Genomic DNA, 18,820 nt, shown 5'->3' with positions numbered 1-18,820 from the left:
TATCATGAGCAAAAGGAAGGCAACAGAAGTTACAAACTGGAAGCTCAGAGATGCAATCTGACTGGCCACTCAGTGTTTTAAACAATTTTAAGTTAGGTGCCAATGTTCAATATTGGGAGATTTTACTTAAACATTGGATTCTTAGCATCTATAGAAAAAAAATAAAACAATCTGGTAACAACAGGCTCTTAATTCTGGAAACTGACAATCAGCTGTGTGCCTTTATATAAAGCATGCATGCTTCTTCGTTTTTTTTCTGGTTTTGTTTTTTTGCCCTCTCCAAACCTTCTGACCCTAGCTTCATGAATTTATGTTACTTGCCTAGAGGGCTCTCTAAATATATAAATTTGTAACTTCTGTTTAACGTAAACAAATCATTCTCCATAGCAATGATTCTGGCATCAGCTGAAGATTCTTTGGATGGATGTGCTCCCATGGAGTTTCTGTTTTAATGTACTAACAACTTATGACTTCTCTATCTGTAGTATTAATTATATCCGCTATCACAGTAACAGTCACCACTTAATATGTATGGAATATCTCATTTGACCAAGTAATTATGGTATCTCTGATTTATAAAAAATTAAGCTAATTCAGGATGACAATTACTTATATTTCCCAATGGATCTTGCCCTTTGGGATATGCTAATGACTTTTTTAGTAACCAAGGGAGAATTACTTTGATGTAATATACTTTCCATAGTTTCAGATAAAGTCTTCAAAAACACCAGAATGTTACCTGGCAATTTGATTCCTGGTCCCACCATCCTTCTGCACTAGTCACACTGGTCTGTGTAGTATCTTGCGGAATACGCCAAACACACACTAAACCACTCTGACAGCCACTTAAAAAAATTGATTACATAAAACCAAAACAAGTCAATATGCGTAAGTAAAAATATTTCCAAATTGCAATCAATTAAGATCTGACAGAACCACTACATTATTTTTTAAACTTATTTGTAGTACATACAATCTTTTACAAGAAATATAACCGAGGCCAATATTCTAACAACATCACACCCAGAGATAAGGAGATTACATACCAAGTTTCACACTGGACAATTACTGCTTTTTCTTTTCTCTGAGGTAATCTTTTTTTTTTTTTTTGAGACGGAGTCTCGCTCTGTCACCCAGGCCGGAGTGCAGTGGCATTATCTCTGCTCACTGCAACCTCTGCCTCCCAGGTTCACGCCATTCCCCTGCCTCAGCCTCCTGAGTAGCTGGGACTACAGGCGCCCGTCACCACGCCCGGCTAATTTTTTGTATTTTTAGTAGAGACGAGGTTTCACCGTGTTAGCCAGGATGGTCTCGATCTCCTGACTTTGTGATCCACCTGCCTCGGCCTCCCAAAGTGCTGGGATTACAGGTGTGAGCCACCACGCCCAGCGAGGTCATCTTATAATGTTACACATTATAAGAATAGTAACTGGCAATAAACTCTTTAAGACTACTGAGAAGCCACACTTAATGCAAATAACAGTCTATACTAATATAAAAACTAAGATGCATAGATGCAAATTGACAACATACGTAGCCATCAGTAACTGCAACTTGGATCCTTTCCCTGGAAGGCGGCACCAAGCAATGCCATTTACAATAGAGGGATGGCAGAGTGAATGTAGACAGCGCCAGCATCCTGAAATAGAGCTCCAGAGTTTCACACTGTCTTCTTTGGCACAAGTCATAAGAATATGACCTGTAGGGTCCCACTTCATGCTAATAAGAGTATCCTTAAAATGGAAGGAAGAGAAAAAAAAAATCAGAGTAACGTTTCCTTCACAGATACTTTAAATTCAGTAATATATAACCTATATTTCTTAGCATCTATATTTCTATAACTCAATTATTTTGAAATCAATATTTTATGCAAATCAGATGCTACCATATCATTCCCAATCACTAGACCAACTTACCCTTTAATACAGTCTGTGTCATATATATTGCTGCAGTCAAAGCTCAACAAATGTTAGTAGGATGAATGAATTATGAAATTCTGACTAAAAAGGGATATGTTATCTCTCATTAGCATGTATATTAAGAGTTATCCTTATTGACTGGTAATCATTACAGTATGAAAAAGAAGAGACTTAAAAAAAAAGCTCCCCTCACACCTCAACAGCAAACACTTATAAGAATCTGGGATACGTTTTGTGTTTATATGGCTGTGATCATTAGGCTCTTCTGATTTTATTTTTATTTTTCAATCCTCTTCCACACCTTCCAACTTTCTGGTTTCACGCATTTATGCTATTCGCCTAGATGGTCCTGTAAATATCTGAATTGGTAACTTCTGTTTAAGGTAAAAAAAATCATTCTTCATGAATGGAATTTCTGACATTACTGGGAGGCATTCTGACACCCTGGGAGGTATTCCCAGGGTGTTCATAACTGTTTTGGCTTTACTCTTTCATGGCTTATTTATTTTTACATAGAATTATCCATGTATATCCACTGTCCAAAGATTTTGTGCAATAATAGAACATTAAGTTATAGCTAACTGACATAAAAAAATTTTAAAAGAAACTAGTATTAAGCAATAGTAGAGTAAAAAAAAAACAAAAAAACAAGAAGGCTGGGTGCCGGAGCTCATGCCCGTAATCCCAGCACTTTGGGAGGCTGAGGTGGGCGAATCATGAAGTCAGGAATTCAAGACCAGTCTGGCCAGCATGGTGAAACCCTGTCTCTACTAAAAATACAAAAAAAAAAAAAATTAGCTGGGAGTAGTGGCAGGCACCTGTAATCCCAGCTACTCAGGAGGCTGAGGCAGGAAAATTGCTTGAACCCAGGAAGCGGAGGTTGTAGTGAGCCGAGATTGTGCCTGGGTGACAGAGCAAGACTCCATCTCAGGAGGGGGGAAAAAAAAGCAAGAAAAAGCAACTATCTGGTAAAGATGCTTTTACCAGAATATATACAAATAGCCAACAGGTATATGAAAAAATGCTCAATATCACTCATCATCAAAGAAAAGCAAATTCAAACCACAATGAGCCGTGAGCGTTGGCTCACGCCTGTAATCCCAGCACTTTGGGAGGCTGAGGGGGGCAGATCACTTGAGGTCAGGAGCTCAAGACCAGCCTGACCAATATGGTGAAACTCTGTCTCCACTAAAAATATAAAAATTAGCCAGGAATGGTGGTGGGCACCTGTAATCCCAGCTACTCAGGAGACTGAGGCAGGATAATTGCTTGAACCTGGGGGGTGGAAATTGCAGTGAGCCAAGATCACGCCACTGTACTCCAGCCTGGGCGACAAAGCTAGACTCTGTCTAAAAAAAATTAAAATTTAAATTAAAAAAAATAAAAAAATAAAACTACAATGAGATATCATCTCACCCCAGTCAGGATGGTTATTATTAAAAAGACAAAAAACAACAGATGCTGGCAAGAAAGTGGCAAAAAGGGAGCTCTTAAACACTGTTGGTGGGAATGTAAATTAGTACAAACTCTATCAAAAAGCAGTATGGGGATTTCTCAATGAACAAAAAACGGAACTACCATTGGATCCAGCAATCCCACTACTGAGTATCTACCCAAAGGAAAATAAATCATTTCCTCAAAGAGATACCTGCACTCATACGTTTATCACAGCACCATTCACAATAGCAAAGATATGGAATCAACCTAAGTGTCCATCAATGGATGACCGGATAATGAAAACGTGGTATACATAAACAATGGGATACTATGGAGCCATAAAAAGAATGAAATCAGGTATTTTACAGCAACATGGTTGGAACTGGACCCCATTATCTTAAGTGAAATAAGTCACACACAGAAAGACAAATATTAGATTTTTTTCACTTTTAAGTGGTTATTATTAAAAAGACAAAAAACAACAGTTGTTGGCAAGAAAGTGGGAAAAGGGAACTCATGTGTATACACGGGCCTAGAGTGTGGAATGGTAGACAAGGAAGACTTGGAAGGGTGAGGGCTGGGAGGAGGGTAGATTATGAGAGATCACTTGATGGGTACAATGTATGTCATTTGGGTGATGGATATCCTAAAATCTCTGACTTCGCCACTGTGTAATCTATGCATGTAACAAAATTACACTTGTATCCCATAAAATTATGTTTTTAAAAGATGCATTTACCTTATGTGCGTCAATCAGAACAATGCCTCCTTTCTCAAGTGGTTCCTTTGTTCCCAGTAACAATTTTCCATCAAAATATCCCACGGCAAATGGTCTGTCTTCACTGAACCATGCAATGCAAGTAACAGACACTAACATGATAAAAACAAAAGAAAAAGAATAAGAAAAAGAGAATTATTTGTCATTGTCTGACTTAAAAGACAGAGACTGAAACAAATAATGATAATGTAACCACTGCAAGTAAGTTTCCAAATAGCTCTTTAATGCATTCAGACAAAATGTAGGCGTACAGTGGGGATTCCATGTAGCATACTTTTTAAAAGTGTCACTTAACTGTGACAAGGACTACCTAATTTATAATCTTTCATTCTTTTTCAGGTGGTTGTTGAAAAATAAAGACAAAAATTAAATTGCTTTGCTGATTTTAAGTCACCATAGGTTCTTTCCTTTTGGACCAGAATCTACCATGATACTAAGAAGTGAAATAATTCAAATCACAGAAAGAAAATTACATCTCTTTTTCTGCTGATTTAATATTCCCTATTCAGTATGTTTCCACATTCTATCAAAATGTTCTGTTCTAACAATCTGTATTTCTATTTGCTTCTTTAAGTATATGTAACACTGAAAGGCTACAAAAGAAGTAAAAACAGTATCTGTGAGGGTAGAATGGGAGTGTGGGAATTGAGCAGATGGGAGAAAGACTTTTCACTGTATACGTTCTAAAACTTAAATTTTTCAACCCTATCAAAGTGTTACCTATTTTCAAACAAACAAAATAAACCTCTTCTGTTAATGGAATACCATGTAAGCAGGCACTATGACCTTTGAATTACCCAGCTTCCCCCAGACAACCAACAAAATCTAGTGAGATGCATTCATATTCAAAGGAACACCACAGTAAGAAGAAAGCAGACTTCCCACTCTCTTGTCAGACCAGGAATTCCCCTCTTCCCCCTTCCTCCATTACTTCAATTTTACTAATTTTTTTAAAGACAATTTCATCTCGGCCAGGCGCGTTGGCTCATGCCTGTAATCCCAGCACTGTGGGAGGTCGAGGCAGGGGGATCACAAGGTCTGGAGATCAAGACCATCCTGGCCAACATGGTGAAACCCTGTCTCTACTAAAAATACAAAAATTAGCTGGGCGTGGTGGTGAATGCCTGTAATCCCAGCTACTCGGAAGGCTGAGGCAGGAGAATAGCTTGAATCAGCGAGTCAAGAGGTTGCAGTGAGCCAAGATCACACCACTGCACTCCAGCCTGGTGACAGAGTGAGACTCCTTCTCAAACACACACACACACACACACAAAATTTCATCTCCATCAATGATTATGATCTTTTTTTCTCTTGGACAGTCCTAACTTTTCCAAGGAGACTTGGAATCTGCTATAAATATTAAGCCACACAAAAGATGAATGACTAATATGTTATAATACTATTAAATCTCATTTTGGCAGAGATGTGTGGTGGGGGCTGGGAGATAAATATCTTTCAATTCAGTAACTAAATAGAATTAAAATATGACTGGAAAATTTTGAAAACAAAGCAAAGATAATATTCACTTGGCATTTTTAAAAGTAAGTGTCAAAAAGCTAAGTCTAGAAAGGAAGTTGGAGACTCTACCAACTAGACATAAGTGCAGTCATTTACCATCCTTTCGATAGCAATGCTCCAATTCTCGACGGTGCATGGTGGACACATCAACAACTTCAATCAGTCCCAGAGATCCATCCATCCGTCCCACCAACAACAATTCTGGAGACTCTCCTGACCAGGCTGCAGCCGGACCCTCTTCTGGCCAAGCCAGGGCAGATACCCAATGAGGCTGAATATCTACTAATCCTTTTCCTCCTAAAGAGGGAAAAAATGTTAACTAGTTGTTACTTAATTATTAAAAAGAAAAAAAGGAACAAAAATAAATACTACTTAATTCTAAAACACACTCAAAGCAGTTCCGAATTTCATAATAGCCTGCTAATAAATAAGACTGTGAAGGCAGGATCCTTCATTTATATACTATATATGATCATAAAATTAAACTTTTTCAGCTGGGCGCAGTGGCTCATGCCTGTAATCCTAGCACTTTGGGAGGCCAAGGCAGGTCGATCACCTGAGGTCAGGAGTTCGAGACCAGCCTAGCAAACATGGTGAAATCTCGTCTCTACTAAAACTACAAAAAAAAATTGGCCAGGCGTGGTAGCGCACGCCTGTAGTCCCGGCTATCTGGGAGGCGGAGGCTGCAGTGAGCTGGGATCACGCCACTGCACTCCAGCCTGAGTGACAGAGTGAGACTCCATCTCAAAATAAATAAATAAATAAAATTAATGTTTTTCTGTAACTGTTTTTTTGTTGTTGTTTTTTGATTTTTTTTTTTTTTTTTTTTTGAGAGAGGGTCTTGCTCTGTTGCCCAAGTTGGAGTGAGTGCAGTGGCATGATCATGGCTCACTGCAGCCTCAAACTCCCAGGCCCAAGCAATCCTTGGGCCTCAGCCTCCTGATTCCCTAAGGTTCCAGGCACACATCATCACGCCTGGCTATCTGTAACTATTAATAGGACAAAATGGTACCTTTATAGAAGAGAGTGTAAAGAAAAACACTGAATGTACAGATGTCAAGCACTTAAGTCCTTTCTCAACAATTACTGATAACCAGATTAGCGTTAAGAAACTTACCTGCAGTTAAGGCTAGCTATTCCTCAAATATGTGACACAGACCAGCTATTCCTCAAATATGTGACACAGAACAGCTATTCCTCAAATATGTAAAAAACAAAAATACTAAAAAGCTCAATATTACAATAATTATTTTTACTTTCCAGAGAGGAATAGTAAAAACTGACAAGAATTTATACCTACAAAATAAACATAATAGAAATATTTCAAGCAATTCAAAAGAATACATAGCTTAAAATTCAGTGACGACTACATCTCCTCAAATCCTATTCTGAATACTTAGTAGTACATGAAAAAAAATTTAAGTTTATAACTACTAGGTTAGCTGACAGTCTCAGAAAGAAAAGTCAATAAATGAGCACTTCCTCTCTAATTTGAAGCACACAGTGCATAGATTTTCAAAGTTGTTGGAAGGCTTGTCGAGTTTCAAGGTGAAGAGAAACCACTGTTTGGACTCAGAAGACTAAGAGGAAGGTTTTAAAAAACTAGTTTCAGCAGTTTACTAGTGTTTACATGACTCTTACCATTAACTTGCCAGATATTCACCATCTTTTCCAAAGCACCTGCTAGATATTTGCCACTGATACTCCAGGAAACTGGTGAGAAACTTGGATCGCTGGGTGATCCCAGGCTTTCCTCAGCATCCCCTTCCCTAAAATATAACAGATAAGTATGCAATTCTAATCCCCATCATTCAAAAGTAAATTAAACCCCAAACCTTAAAATAAAGGTTTCACATAGACTAGAGTGTGTAACTGATTCTTCTGTTTCAAAACCTTGGCTAGCAGTATTTAACAGTTACACATTCATTAATATTTGTCATCATATGAAAAATGAATTACCAAAGAGTGATATTAGACTTTTCCTCATTTAATTAGTACACAACTTGCCAATAAACACATCTGAATTTTGTATGGGTTGTACAGATGGTTATTATTCAGAAGACATTGATTCTTATTTGTCTAATCTCTTGGGAGGTCTTCAGAAAAGAAAGAGCTACAGCTGGCTATAAAATTATTAAAAATGCAGCCAGGCGCAGTGGCTCACATCTGTAATCCCAGCATTTTGGGAGGCTGAGGCGGGCAGATCATGAGGTCAGGAGTTTGAGACCAGCCTGGCCAACATAGTGAAATCCCATCTCTACTAAAAATACAAAACTTAGCCAGGCATGATGGCGGGTGCCTGTAGTCCCAGCTACTTGGGAAGCTGAGGCAGGAGAATTGCTTGAACCCAGGAGGCAGAGGTTGTGGTGAGCCAAGATTGCGCCATTGCACTCTAGCCTAGGCAACAGAGTGAAACTCCGTCTCAAAACAAAACAAAACAAAAAAAAACAAAAAAAACTTAAAAATGCTACATTCTGATACAGAAGCAATATAATTACTCTAATTCCTAAACAACTCTTAAAGACCTATGGCAAATTAGCCTACTGTTTTACATAGCTGAATGTTTATTTACCAGTAGATCTTGATTTAATTCTAAGTCCAGATACAGATGGTTTAAAATTATGTTTTCTGAATTGTTATCCTGGAAAGCTAAAAATACACACTGAAGATACAGTAATACTAATCTAAAAGAAAATTTCAAAAACTTTTAGTGACAATATGATTACATTAACACAACCAAGATGAGGCATGTTTAGGATTCTCTTATTTTAAATGGTATACATGTGATGTTAGCACTCACAATCTGTTGAACACACAGGTCTGTTGCAGTGAATATTGCTTCTTGGTAACATTCCATACGCGGATAGTGCCATCATTGCCACTTGTAGCCAAAAGACCTTTTTTATTACACCAAACACATGTCATTACCTAGAAAAGTAGAAACGGGTAAGTCTAATAATATTTGATTCATATGATTTTATTATTTGAAAAAGTTGTATCAAATTTTTAAAAACCTACCATGAAATTAAAAGAAAAGCATCCATTCTTTTCTTTTCTTTTATTGAGATGAAGTCTTGCTCTGTTGCCCAGACTGGAGTGCAGTGGCTCAATCTCAGCTCACTGCAACCTCCACTTCCCATGTTCAAGCAGTTCTCGTGCCTCAGCCTCCAAGTAGCTGGATTACAGGTATGTGCCACCACGCCTGGCTAATTTTTGTATTTTTAGTAGAGACAGGTTTCACCATGTTAGCCAGGCTGGTCTCGAACGCCTGGCCTCAAGTGATCTGCCCACTTCAGCCTCTCAAAGTTCTGGGATTATAGGCATGAGCCACCACACCCAGCCTCCATTCTTTTCTAAATGGCTTGCAAATATATTTGAGGCTATACTTATTTGACGTATAGCTTTAAGGTACTATGCACTAATGCATTTGAATTATCTGAGACCTATTATAATCTTTACTAAATATATTTACTTAATAAGTACTTTAACATTTTATGTACTATAAAATAAATAACACAGACTAAGAAATAATTTTAAAAATTGTTTAAGTAGGCCGGGTGCAGTGGCTCACACCTGTAATCCCAGCACTTTGGGAGGCCAAGGCGGGCAGATCACCTGAGGTCAGGAGTTTGAGACCAGCATGGCCAACATGGAAAAACCCTGTTTCCACTAAAAATACAAAAAATTAGCTGGGTGTGGTGGTGCACACCTGTAATCCCAGCTACTCGGGAGGCTGAGGCAGGAGAATCACTTGAATCTGGGAGGTGGGGACTATAGTGAGCTAAGATCTCGCCACTGTACTCCAGCCTGGGTGAGACTCCATCCAAAAAAAAAAAAAAAAATTAAGTAACACAATTCAACCTTCATTTCTTGTTATAGCTGAGAGACCCTGTGGGTTAGATTAAAATAGTGAGGCCAATTTCTTTTCCTCTTGCGTGTTGTCCTTCAGTACCTGTGGGTGATTGGTTCCATGATCCCCTACCCTAAATTTGCAGACAGATTCCTTATAAAAATGGGGTAGTATCTGCATATAACATATGTATATCTTTCCATGTAATTTAAATCATCTCAAGATTACTTTAAATACCTAATAGAATGTAAATACTATGCACAAAAGTTATACTGTACTTTTTATTTGTATTATTTTTTAGTATTGGATCATTACTTTTTACCCCAATATTTTGCATTGATAGTTGGTTGAATCAATGGATATGGAACCCACAGATAACAGAGGGCCAAATGCAAAAGCCTTCATCTTTTGTGAAGCTATTCCTTTGGTTTTCTTCTCATCCCCCATCCAATTCTCCCGTTTGTATACTATTATATCAAACCAGCATACAGAGAAAGCAGAGTTGGTAACTGCCAGGAACATTTTTGTAATTGTGTGCATGTGTGTGTATGTGTGCGTGTGCAAAAGAGAGTGACACAAAGAGAGAGACCTAAACTTTGAGCTCTTTGAGAAGGGCAGAGACTATTTCATCTTACATAAGGTGATTAACACACTTTACACTCAAAATACTTACTCTGTTCTGATGAGCCTCCAACTTGATAAAGGAGCATTTTCTAAGATCTCCTCCCATATCGGCGAGTGTTTGCAGAGTAGTTTGGTTGTCACGGTCGTGTGCAGCAAGAGTGCGCACGAGTTGCTGAGCCGCCCATTGCCGATGCTGTGAAGACAGCCTGGAGGAGAGGCAGCAGGCTGCCAGGGCATTAGCCAGCTCCAGAGGGCCTACAGCAGAAGGATCATAGGAAGGATGGGCATACAATTGGGCAATTAAACCTGCTTAAACAAAACATGAAATGATGCTCAGGTGAGATCTGGTGGTGGTGAACAAGCAAATGGGTTAACCCATATCTTTTAAGAATTAGCACTTTTCCCAGTAATTATTTCACTAAAATATGCACATAAGAAATAAAGCATTTATCTCACATCAAACTCTGTAAGAAATCCGATTCATTAAAAATATACATTTTAGGCCAAGTGTGGTGGCTCATGCCTGTAATCTCAGCACTTTGGGAGGCCGAGGTGGGAGGATCACCTGAGGTCAGGAGTTCGAGACCAGGCTGGCCAACATGGCAAAACCCCATCTCTACTGAAAATACAAAAAAAAAAAAAAAAAATTAGCTGGGTGTGGTGGCACGTTCCTGTAATCCCAGCTACTCGGGAGGCTGAGGCAGGAGAATTGCTTCAACCTGGGAGACAGAGGCTGCGGTGAGCCGAGATCGCACTACTGCACTCCAGCCTGGGTGACAGAGCAAGACTCCATCTCATAAATAAATAAATAAATAAATTTTATTACACAACAATCAGTAGTCTTTTCTCCAAGGACTCAGTAGACTAAGAAAGCAGCAGGAATAATTTTAAAACCAGGACAGAGACAGCATGCCTTTAAGAAAAACAGCTTGGCTTTTGTTGCTCAAAAGTGATGGTGTGATTGTAGCCAGTCAAGGAACTGGGCTGATAGATCCAAAAGCCAGTACCGGCCAGGCGTGGTGGCTCATGCCTGTAATCTGAGCACTTTGGGAGGTCGAGGTGGGCGGATCATATGAGGCCAGGAGTTCAAGATCAGCCTGGCCAACATGCAAAACCCTGTTTCTACTAAAAATACAAAAATTAGCCAGGCGTGGTGGCATGTGCCTGTAATCCTAGCTACTTGGGAGGCTGAGGCAGGAGAATCACTTGAACCCAGGAGGTGGAGGTTGTACTGAGCCAAGATCATGCCACTGCACTCCAGTCTGGGCGACAGAGTGAGACTGTCTCGAAAAGAAACAAACAAAAAACAAAAGCCATATCTCTTGGCTAAATGGTCCTGATGAAGAGAAAGGCAGATAGTAGTGATAAGTAGTGCCTTCAAAGTGTTATAATCTTAAAACAAAGAGAAAAATCACACTACCTTCATCTAAATTTTATTAAAGAAATCTACCAGGATTATTATCTATGGCAACCCAAATCATAATCTGTAACTAAAATAACATGGTACATTTTCTAATATTTGTTTCCATACACAGTGGAAAAAGTATCCATGCACTTCTTCTATGTTCTAAACTTAAGAAACTCACATGTCATAATTTATCATATACTAACAATGTAAAAACATTATTTAAAAATAAGAATAAAGTCGACTAGAAGACTGTATCTTTCAGTAGTATGAAACCTACCTTTCTTTTCAACTTCTGACTTATCATAGTTAGGTCTTAGTTTGGCCCCTTTATCTGCTAGCAATGCCACAAGGGCCTGTGTTACAACAAAGTTTGGGGAGGTCACAAGCTTGTTCTCTTCAGCAATTCCTCGGAGAAAGCTGGGTAGAAACTTTCGCTGAATTGAGTCATCAACTGTGGTTAGATTTACACCTGTTGCAGCAGAAATCAAATTCTGAAGAAGCAATTGGAAAAACAGGTTTAATTTTTACATGTAATTTTGGAACAAAAATATTTCATTTCAAAAGGCTCAAGAATCAGTCAGAAATAAGTAATGTAATAGGGAAAAGTTCTGAAACTAGCTTACCTGTGTACACAACTGTACCAGCAGTTTGGCAGCACTAGGAGCATTTGATGCCAGACATCCCACTGCTGTGCTCAGATAGGCCAGGCAAGAGATAGGCTTGTTGGCCTTGCTATGCCCACCTCGTGATCGTTCTGAGGTGCTAGCCATGGCAGAAGGGCTGGTGGAGAGGCCGGCTCTCCCTGCCGCTGCCAAGCACATTAATCGAACCAGTGTTCGGATATCTGTTAGCCCCAGAGACTCAAGACCAGCAGCCAGGCTACAACTGGAACCACTGCCAGTAAAGAAAAACATTTCAGATGGATAAAGAAAATGGATTTCTTAAGGGACCATTTGCAGTCCCATATATCATTCACAGCATCAACAACCATAATAAAATGTAACCTGCACTATCAATAGCCATACATGTCCTAAGAGTTGCCAAAGATACCGAGCTGAAAACTGGCATCTAAACTTTCTCTCCTTTTAATAAATATTGGCATATACTTGAAGTACAATTGAACTGCCAAAGTAAAACAGGAATGTTCACAAAGCACAAATTTTCGTAAACTGAACAAACCCATGTCACCACCCTCCAGATCAAGAAACAGAACATTGCCAGTACCTCAGAAACCTGCTTTGGGCTTTTCTCAGTCACGATGCTCTCAAAAGCAACCACTATCCTGACTTCTAAAGCTACAAATTAGTTTTGCCTGCTTTTGAACTTTACATCAATTGAATAATAATGTATGTACTCTTCTGTGTCTGGCTTCTTCAATATTATGTTTGTAAGATTCGTCCAAATCTTGTAGCATTGAGCAGTTCATTTTCATTGACATATACATGAAATCTGCCACAGTTCATTTATCCAAACAGATGACAATCAGGTGGCTTCCAACATGGGGCTATTATGAATAGTACTACCAGAAACGATTGGAGATGTCTTTAGGGGGCACATATTTAAGTATTTCTGTTGGATATACACCCAGAAGTGGATCTCTGGGTCACAGAGTATATTCATGTTCAGCTTTAGTTGATACTATCGAACAGTTTTCCAAAGTGGTTATACCAATTTATTTTCTCATTAACAATGTATGAGAGTTTTAGCTGTTTCACTCACTTTTTTCTCCCTAGTGTTTTAAATGTTTGCCATTCTTGTGGGTGTGCAGTAGTATCTCATTGGTGGGGTTTTTGTCTTAGGTGTTTTTTTCGTTTTGTTTTTTGAGACAGGGTCTCACTATGTTTCCCAGGACAGTCTCAAACTCCTGGGCTCAAGGGTTCTTCCCACCTTGGCCTCCTAATCACATTGGGTTTTAATTTTCATTTCTCCGAAGACTCGATGAGGTTGAACATCTTTTCATGTTTATTGGCCATTTGGAGATCCTCTTCTGTGAAACACTTCTTAATGTGTTTTGCCCACTTTCTTCTGGGTTGTTTTTTTCTTGTTAACTTATAGGAATTATTTACACATTCTGTTGGTTAGATGCATTACTAATATCTTCTCCCATTCTATGGCTTGCTTTTTTACTTTCTTACTTTTCAAATCACTTTGGTAAACAGAGGTTTTCTATTTTATTGTATTCCAATTTATCGATCTTTTATGGCAGATTCCTTTTGTGACTTGCTTGAGGAATTTTTGCTTGTCCCAAGATCAAGAAGAAATTCTTCTATGTTACCTTCAATAAACTTTACTGATTTTTCTTTCATATTTAAATCTAAGGGCCACTTTATAACTATTTGCTTTATATAATATGAGGTTGGGACCAAGGCTTTTTTTTTTTCCTATGTGGATAAACCATCAGACCCTGCTTCAGTTATTGAAAAAAATATCCTTTCTCTATTGCTCTACAGTGTGAACCACTGTCATAAATCAAGTGTTTATTTATATGTGTGGGTCGGTTTCTGAACTCTCTTGTGTACTATCCTATTTGCCTATCCTTGAGCCAATAGCACACTGTCTTATGGAAATTTTGTTTTCATTTCAGGATCCTTCTGCCTTCACTGATTTGCCATTAAATATTCCTGCTTCATCACTTCTTAAACGGCTATCTTTTAGGTATTTCTGATTCTCATCCCCTTTTTACATTACAATCCACAGTCTGAAAACAGCAAGGATCCCCATGATGGTATCTGCAGGCTGACTTAGCTACACAGACGGTCAATACATTTTGACCTTTAGTTTTTAATCCAGCACCATTTGGATCAACAGCCTTAGTTTCCCATTTCAAGCAACAAAATAAAATGTATGCAGTTTACTCAGCTGTGATAATGGCATTATTTTCTACCTAAAAAGAGTCAAGTATTAACTGAAAGACCAATTGAGTGAATAACAGTGATGACTACGTCTAACATCTTTCATTCAACAGTACATAGTCAAGCTTCTAAAATTCTATCTCACCCTCCCAAACACCACCAGACTCCCAGCTAACGTACATTAGAAGTTAACTTAGCATCATATGACATAAAATAACACTTACCTGACTGAGAGAAGAGACAGTGCTCTCATGACCATGGTTCTGGCCAGAAGAACCTGAGCAGCAGCAGTCACTCTCCTTAAAGCCACCACACGGTCATGAGGGTTTGCTAGGGCAGCTGCCTGCTCTCCTAACGTTATTCTCCCAGAGGAACTCTTTTCTACGGAGCCATGGCAACCTGAAAAACATAATTTTGTTTCGTTCTCAATAAGGTAATAAAAAAAATACATCTGAACTACTAAAAAAATTTCCTGTTCTACAGAGGTTCCATAACAAACCAATGTCTTTTGCTCATCTGGAACTTGGTTATACAGAAAATTTCTTAGGAGAAACTCACATATTTCTAAGTTTAAACTTGGATATTTCTAACTTAGATATTTCTATGTTAACAATGTATTTACCATAGGACAAATTTTTCCATTAAGTATTGTTTTGTTCATTTTGTCCATGTATCACATCTACTGATAAGAAAGATATAAGATAGTTTTAAAAACATGCTTTGAGAATTTATAAAGGACTGAATTACCAATACCACCCAATTCTTTATTTTGTATTCCCTATACCAAAAATTTACCACACCCTCTCACCCAAATAAAAAGAAGACTGCACAATAATTTTGAGTTGGTTACAGGATTCTCTTAACACCAAGTTTTTTTTTTCTTTTAAATAACAAGTCTTATAAATCTTTTTATTGCTTCGATATCATGAAAGACAAAAAAAAATTTAAAAGTTTATTTTTTCCTCTTGAGACAGGGTCTGGTTCTGTCACTCAGGCTGGAGTGCAGTGGCTCAATCATTGCTCACCATAACCTCAAACTCCTGGGCTTAAACGATTTTTCTGCCTCAGCCTCCTGAGTAGCTGGCACTAAAGGTGCACACCACCACACCCAGCTACTCTTCTTCTTTTTTTTTTATAGAAATGGGTCTCACCATGTTGCCCAGGCTGGTCCTGAACTGTTGGCTTCAAGTGACCTTCTTTCTTCGGCCTTCCAAAGTGCTGGGATCACCAGCATAAGCCAACATGCCCAGCCAAAACTTAATATCACATTATACCTTCAAAATGTTAAAACAACTGGCTAAAGAGACTTGTTAGGGTGAGATAACACACTAATGGTTGAACCATTAGTCTTAATTACTTTTACTTTATTATTATTATTATTTACCTAAGAAACAAACTACAGTAGATGCTATAAAATCAATGCAAATCAGCATTTCAGTTTACCTATTTGCATTAGAGTCTCTTCCATACTGTTGGTGGCTGTGACCATTGCTACTGATGCTCCTAGTGGATCACTGTCAGGGAACTGAACTGGTTCTGGTACAATGCGCCGGTCATTTAAACCAAGCGGTCCAGCAAGCAATTCAAATTCTTCTTCACCAGTTAGCTTTTCATCTTCATCAACATCCAACATGTCCCAGTCTTCTGGAATTTAAATAAATAAATGTATAGTATGTGAGTATAAATATTACATAAATCTGCTGGCAATGGTTATTCTGAAAACACATCTAAAATGCAGATGAGCGGCCAGATGCGACGGCTCACGCCTGTAATCCCAGCACTCTGGGAGGCCGAGGTGGGTGGATTACCTGAGGTCAGGAATTTGAGACCAGCCTGGCCCACATGATGAAACCCCATCCCTACCAAAAAATACAAAAATTAGCCAGGCATGGTGGTGTGCACCTGTAATCCCAGCTACTCAGGAGGCTGAGACAGGAGAATCGCTTGAACCTGGGAGGCGGAGGCTGCAGTGAGCTGAGATCACGCCACAGCACTCCAGCCTGGGCAACAGAGTGAGACTCCATCTCAAAGAAATAAAAATAATAAATAAATAAATAAATAAATAAAATGCAGATGGACTGAAAGTCCAGTGACCACACAATGAACTACGGCACCATCTCCTGCAAACTTAACCAAACTGCACTCCTGAAGCATAAGTGAGACTCTCAGGGAAAGGGAGTCAATGTAGTTAAATAAATTGACAGCAATAGCAAATGCTACAGCTGGTAATAGAGGTTTAAACTAATTAAAAATACTGTCATGGGTCTAACAAAGAGTTCTTAGCTGTCTGTAATCATTAGGGAACGAGTTATTTCAAGAAAATGAGTGCTCCAGAAAAATCAATGCTCATCTCTATTTATTTTTTACTTTCCACAATTAGGGTGGAAATGCAAAATATACCATATCCTTTCCCTACTTTGAAAAAAAATACACCAAATAGAAATTAATATTCTGTGGTAAAGCTGATGTTTGAAACCAGGTTCTCTTCCTATGACTTTTAAACCAGGGTTGTTGCTATTAAACTACCTTGAGTTTTTAAGGGAAAATTTAAGTTAACATGTACACAAATACAAACACACACACACGAAGGTGAATTTTAGTAACATATGTTAAGCAGAGAGGATATATAAAAAAACATGTAAAATAAAGAGGCTCTCAAAACAAACTACCTTCATACACACTGTCTTGCTTGCCAATTAGATCTGGAGCTTGTCCCTTGTACCTGCACCAAACATGAAGAACATTGCATTTTTATATAAAACAGTTAGTACCCCAAAATGCAAATTAAGTCATTAGAACATTTTAAGAGGTCATTAATAAAGCAGCACAAAATAAAAAAGTATGTTTCATGTTACAGGCTAACATAATAAAAACTGCTGGTATGTAGGTACACACATGCTTACAACATCAATGATTATTTAACCAAACTACTGGGGAGATTTCTGGGTTACCTAAAACAACTCTTTTAACCAAATTCTATTCCATAAAGCCTTAAAGATTTTAATAGGTGACAATAAGGGCAACAAACCTACTCTCTAGGAATTAAGGATGTAAAGAGATAATATTTTTATGGAACTCATTTAATCAAAAGTCTTTTTTTAATCAGGAAAAAGATCTTAATTAAAATGCCAGAAATATGGTAGAAAACACCAATGAAAAGAATTGAGTAGAAGCCTCCTGAGGGTTAAGGAAAGGGTCCTGACCATTACTTGTCAACAAGTCAAAGGTTAACACAGTCAAACTCCAGGGAAGGATATGTTGCCATGCCACTATTCCTGAGAACATGAATTTCTGAAACCCCATCCATCCCTTCTGCCCAAAGTGTAGGAATCATGGGATTTCAGGGAAGGTTAAATGCAACTCCTCACATGAAAAATCTATAGTTCCCAAGACTTAAGGTATGAGGTATCTTCAGGAGGTCTGGATATTTAGACAATTTCAAGGTACCTTTCAGAACTTGTTGTCTTGGATTTGGTCTTCAGGGCTAAGTACTTCTCCCTGCAGGTGCCACATAACAGGTAGTATGGATTTCCACTCCCACATTCACCACCAAACCAGCCATCCACATAGGAACCATTGCTGCGATAGCCCTGGCGGTTTGCACTGCGCCCGCAGCCTGGGTGGTTTCTCTTCATGTGCTGATTGAAGCTGACGACACTGCATTCACACAGTTCACACACCACCACTTCTTCCCTGTCTTCAGACTCGCAAACATGCTGCACAAAAGGATTTCATACCAAATGATTACAGTCAATTTAACATAAAACCAAGAAGTGCCAAGTAGATTATTTACGATATTAAATTAACTACTTTATTACAGATGCTAGAATATTTCCATGTTCATTTAATGCTACATAAATATTTCTTTCAAATCAGAATTCAGATAACACAATCTGAAGGTGTTCTTTGCCCTCTCTCACTCTAGTAAGTTATATCAATAATACAAGTAACTGAGTATCCTACTGAGAAAAGTTAATAAACATGACAATCTGTCCTATCTTGAAACGAGGTTTTTTTAAAAAAAAAAAATAGTGAAAAGAATTAATTTTCATCTGGTCACAAAATGCATACCTATTTTATGAATTTTTGAGAAAAATCATTACGATTCACTTATTTATATAGCAGATTCTCTTTTCTGTAGGACTTACACCTATGAGCTTTTTGGTCTCCCTACTACAAAAATGTAATGCTAAACAATGTATACATACAAACCCACCATGTACCCGTCCCCCACATGGAAGTATTGACAAGATCTAGGTGAGCACTGGTTCCTAGAATTAGGCATTACATTGATTAAATGGAACCTATGAAGGAGAAGAACATGCATTCAGATAGCAATGTGAGCATAGCAGCCATGTTATATAACCTGTCAACATCTACTGGAACTTGATGCTTGTTTTGTAATCTATCTTTGACATCAGAATCAAATATTAC

General features: G+C 38.3%; 1 protein-coding gene across 7 annotated transcripts in view; it reads right to left on the bottom strand.

The window, feature by feature from the left end:
- Window positions 1-18,820, bottom strand: part of HERC1 (HECT and RLD domain containing E3 ubiquitin protein ligase family member 1) — a 231,466-nt gene that overhangs the window by 31,037 nt on the left and 181,609 nt on the right. For 5 of the 7 annotated variants that reach the window (XM_033189823.1, XM_033189825.1, XM_033189826.1 and 2 more), the window contains exons 45-57: window positions 17,834-18,102; window positions 17,056-17,108; window positions 15,830-16,030; window positions 14,611-14,785; window positions 12,158-12,428; window positions 11,812-12,025; window positions 10,176-10,432; window positions 8,453-8,580; window positions 7,294-7,421; window positions 5,749-5,949; window positions 4,096-4,226; window positions 1,534-1,733; window positions 740-845 (exon numbers count right to left, since the gene is read on the bottom strand). In XM_033189823.1, the coding sequence (XP_033045714.1) occupies window positions 740-845; window positions 1,534-1,733; window positions 4,096-4,226; window positions 5,749-5,949; window positions 7,294-7,421; window positions 8,453-8,580; window positions 10,176-10,432; window positions 11,812-12,025; window positions 12,158-12,428; window positions 14,611-14,785; window positions 15,830-16,030; window positions 17,056-17,108; window positions 17,834-18,102 (2,334 nt within the window). The remainder of the gene's footprint in view (window positions 1-739; window positions 846-1,533; window positions 1,734-4,095; window positions 4,227-5,748; window positions 5,950-7,293; window positions 7,422-8,452; window positions 8,581-10,175; window positions 10,433-11,811; window positions 12,026-12,157; window positions 12,429-14,610; window positions 14,786-15,829; window positions 16,031-17,055; window positions 17,109-17,833; window positions 18,103-18,820) is intronic. The other 2 variants (XM_033189828.1, XM_033189829.1) reach the window with 1 other exon arrangement.

This window comes from Trachypithecus francoisi, unplaced genomic scaffold, assembly GCF_009764315.1.
Source record: "Trachypithecus francoisi isolate TF-2019V2 unplaced genomic scaffold, Tfra_2.0 Lachesis_group3, whole genome shotgun sequence".
In the NCBI taxonomy this organism is placed as follows: domain Eukaryota; kingdom Metazoa; phylum Chordata; class Mammalia; order Primates; family Cercopithecidae; genus Trachypithecus; species Trachypithecus francoisi.
Note: the sequence above shows the minus strand (reverse complement) of the source record. Positions and strands in the feature narration are given on the sequence as shown.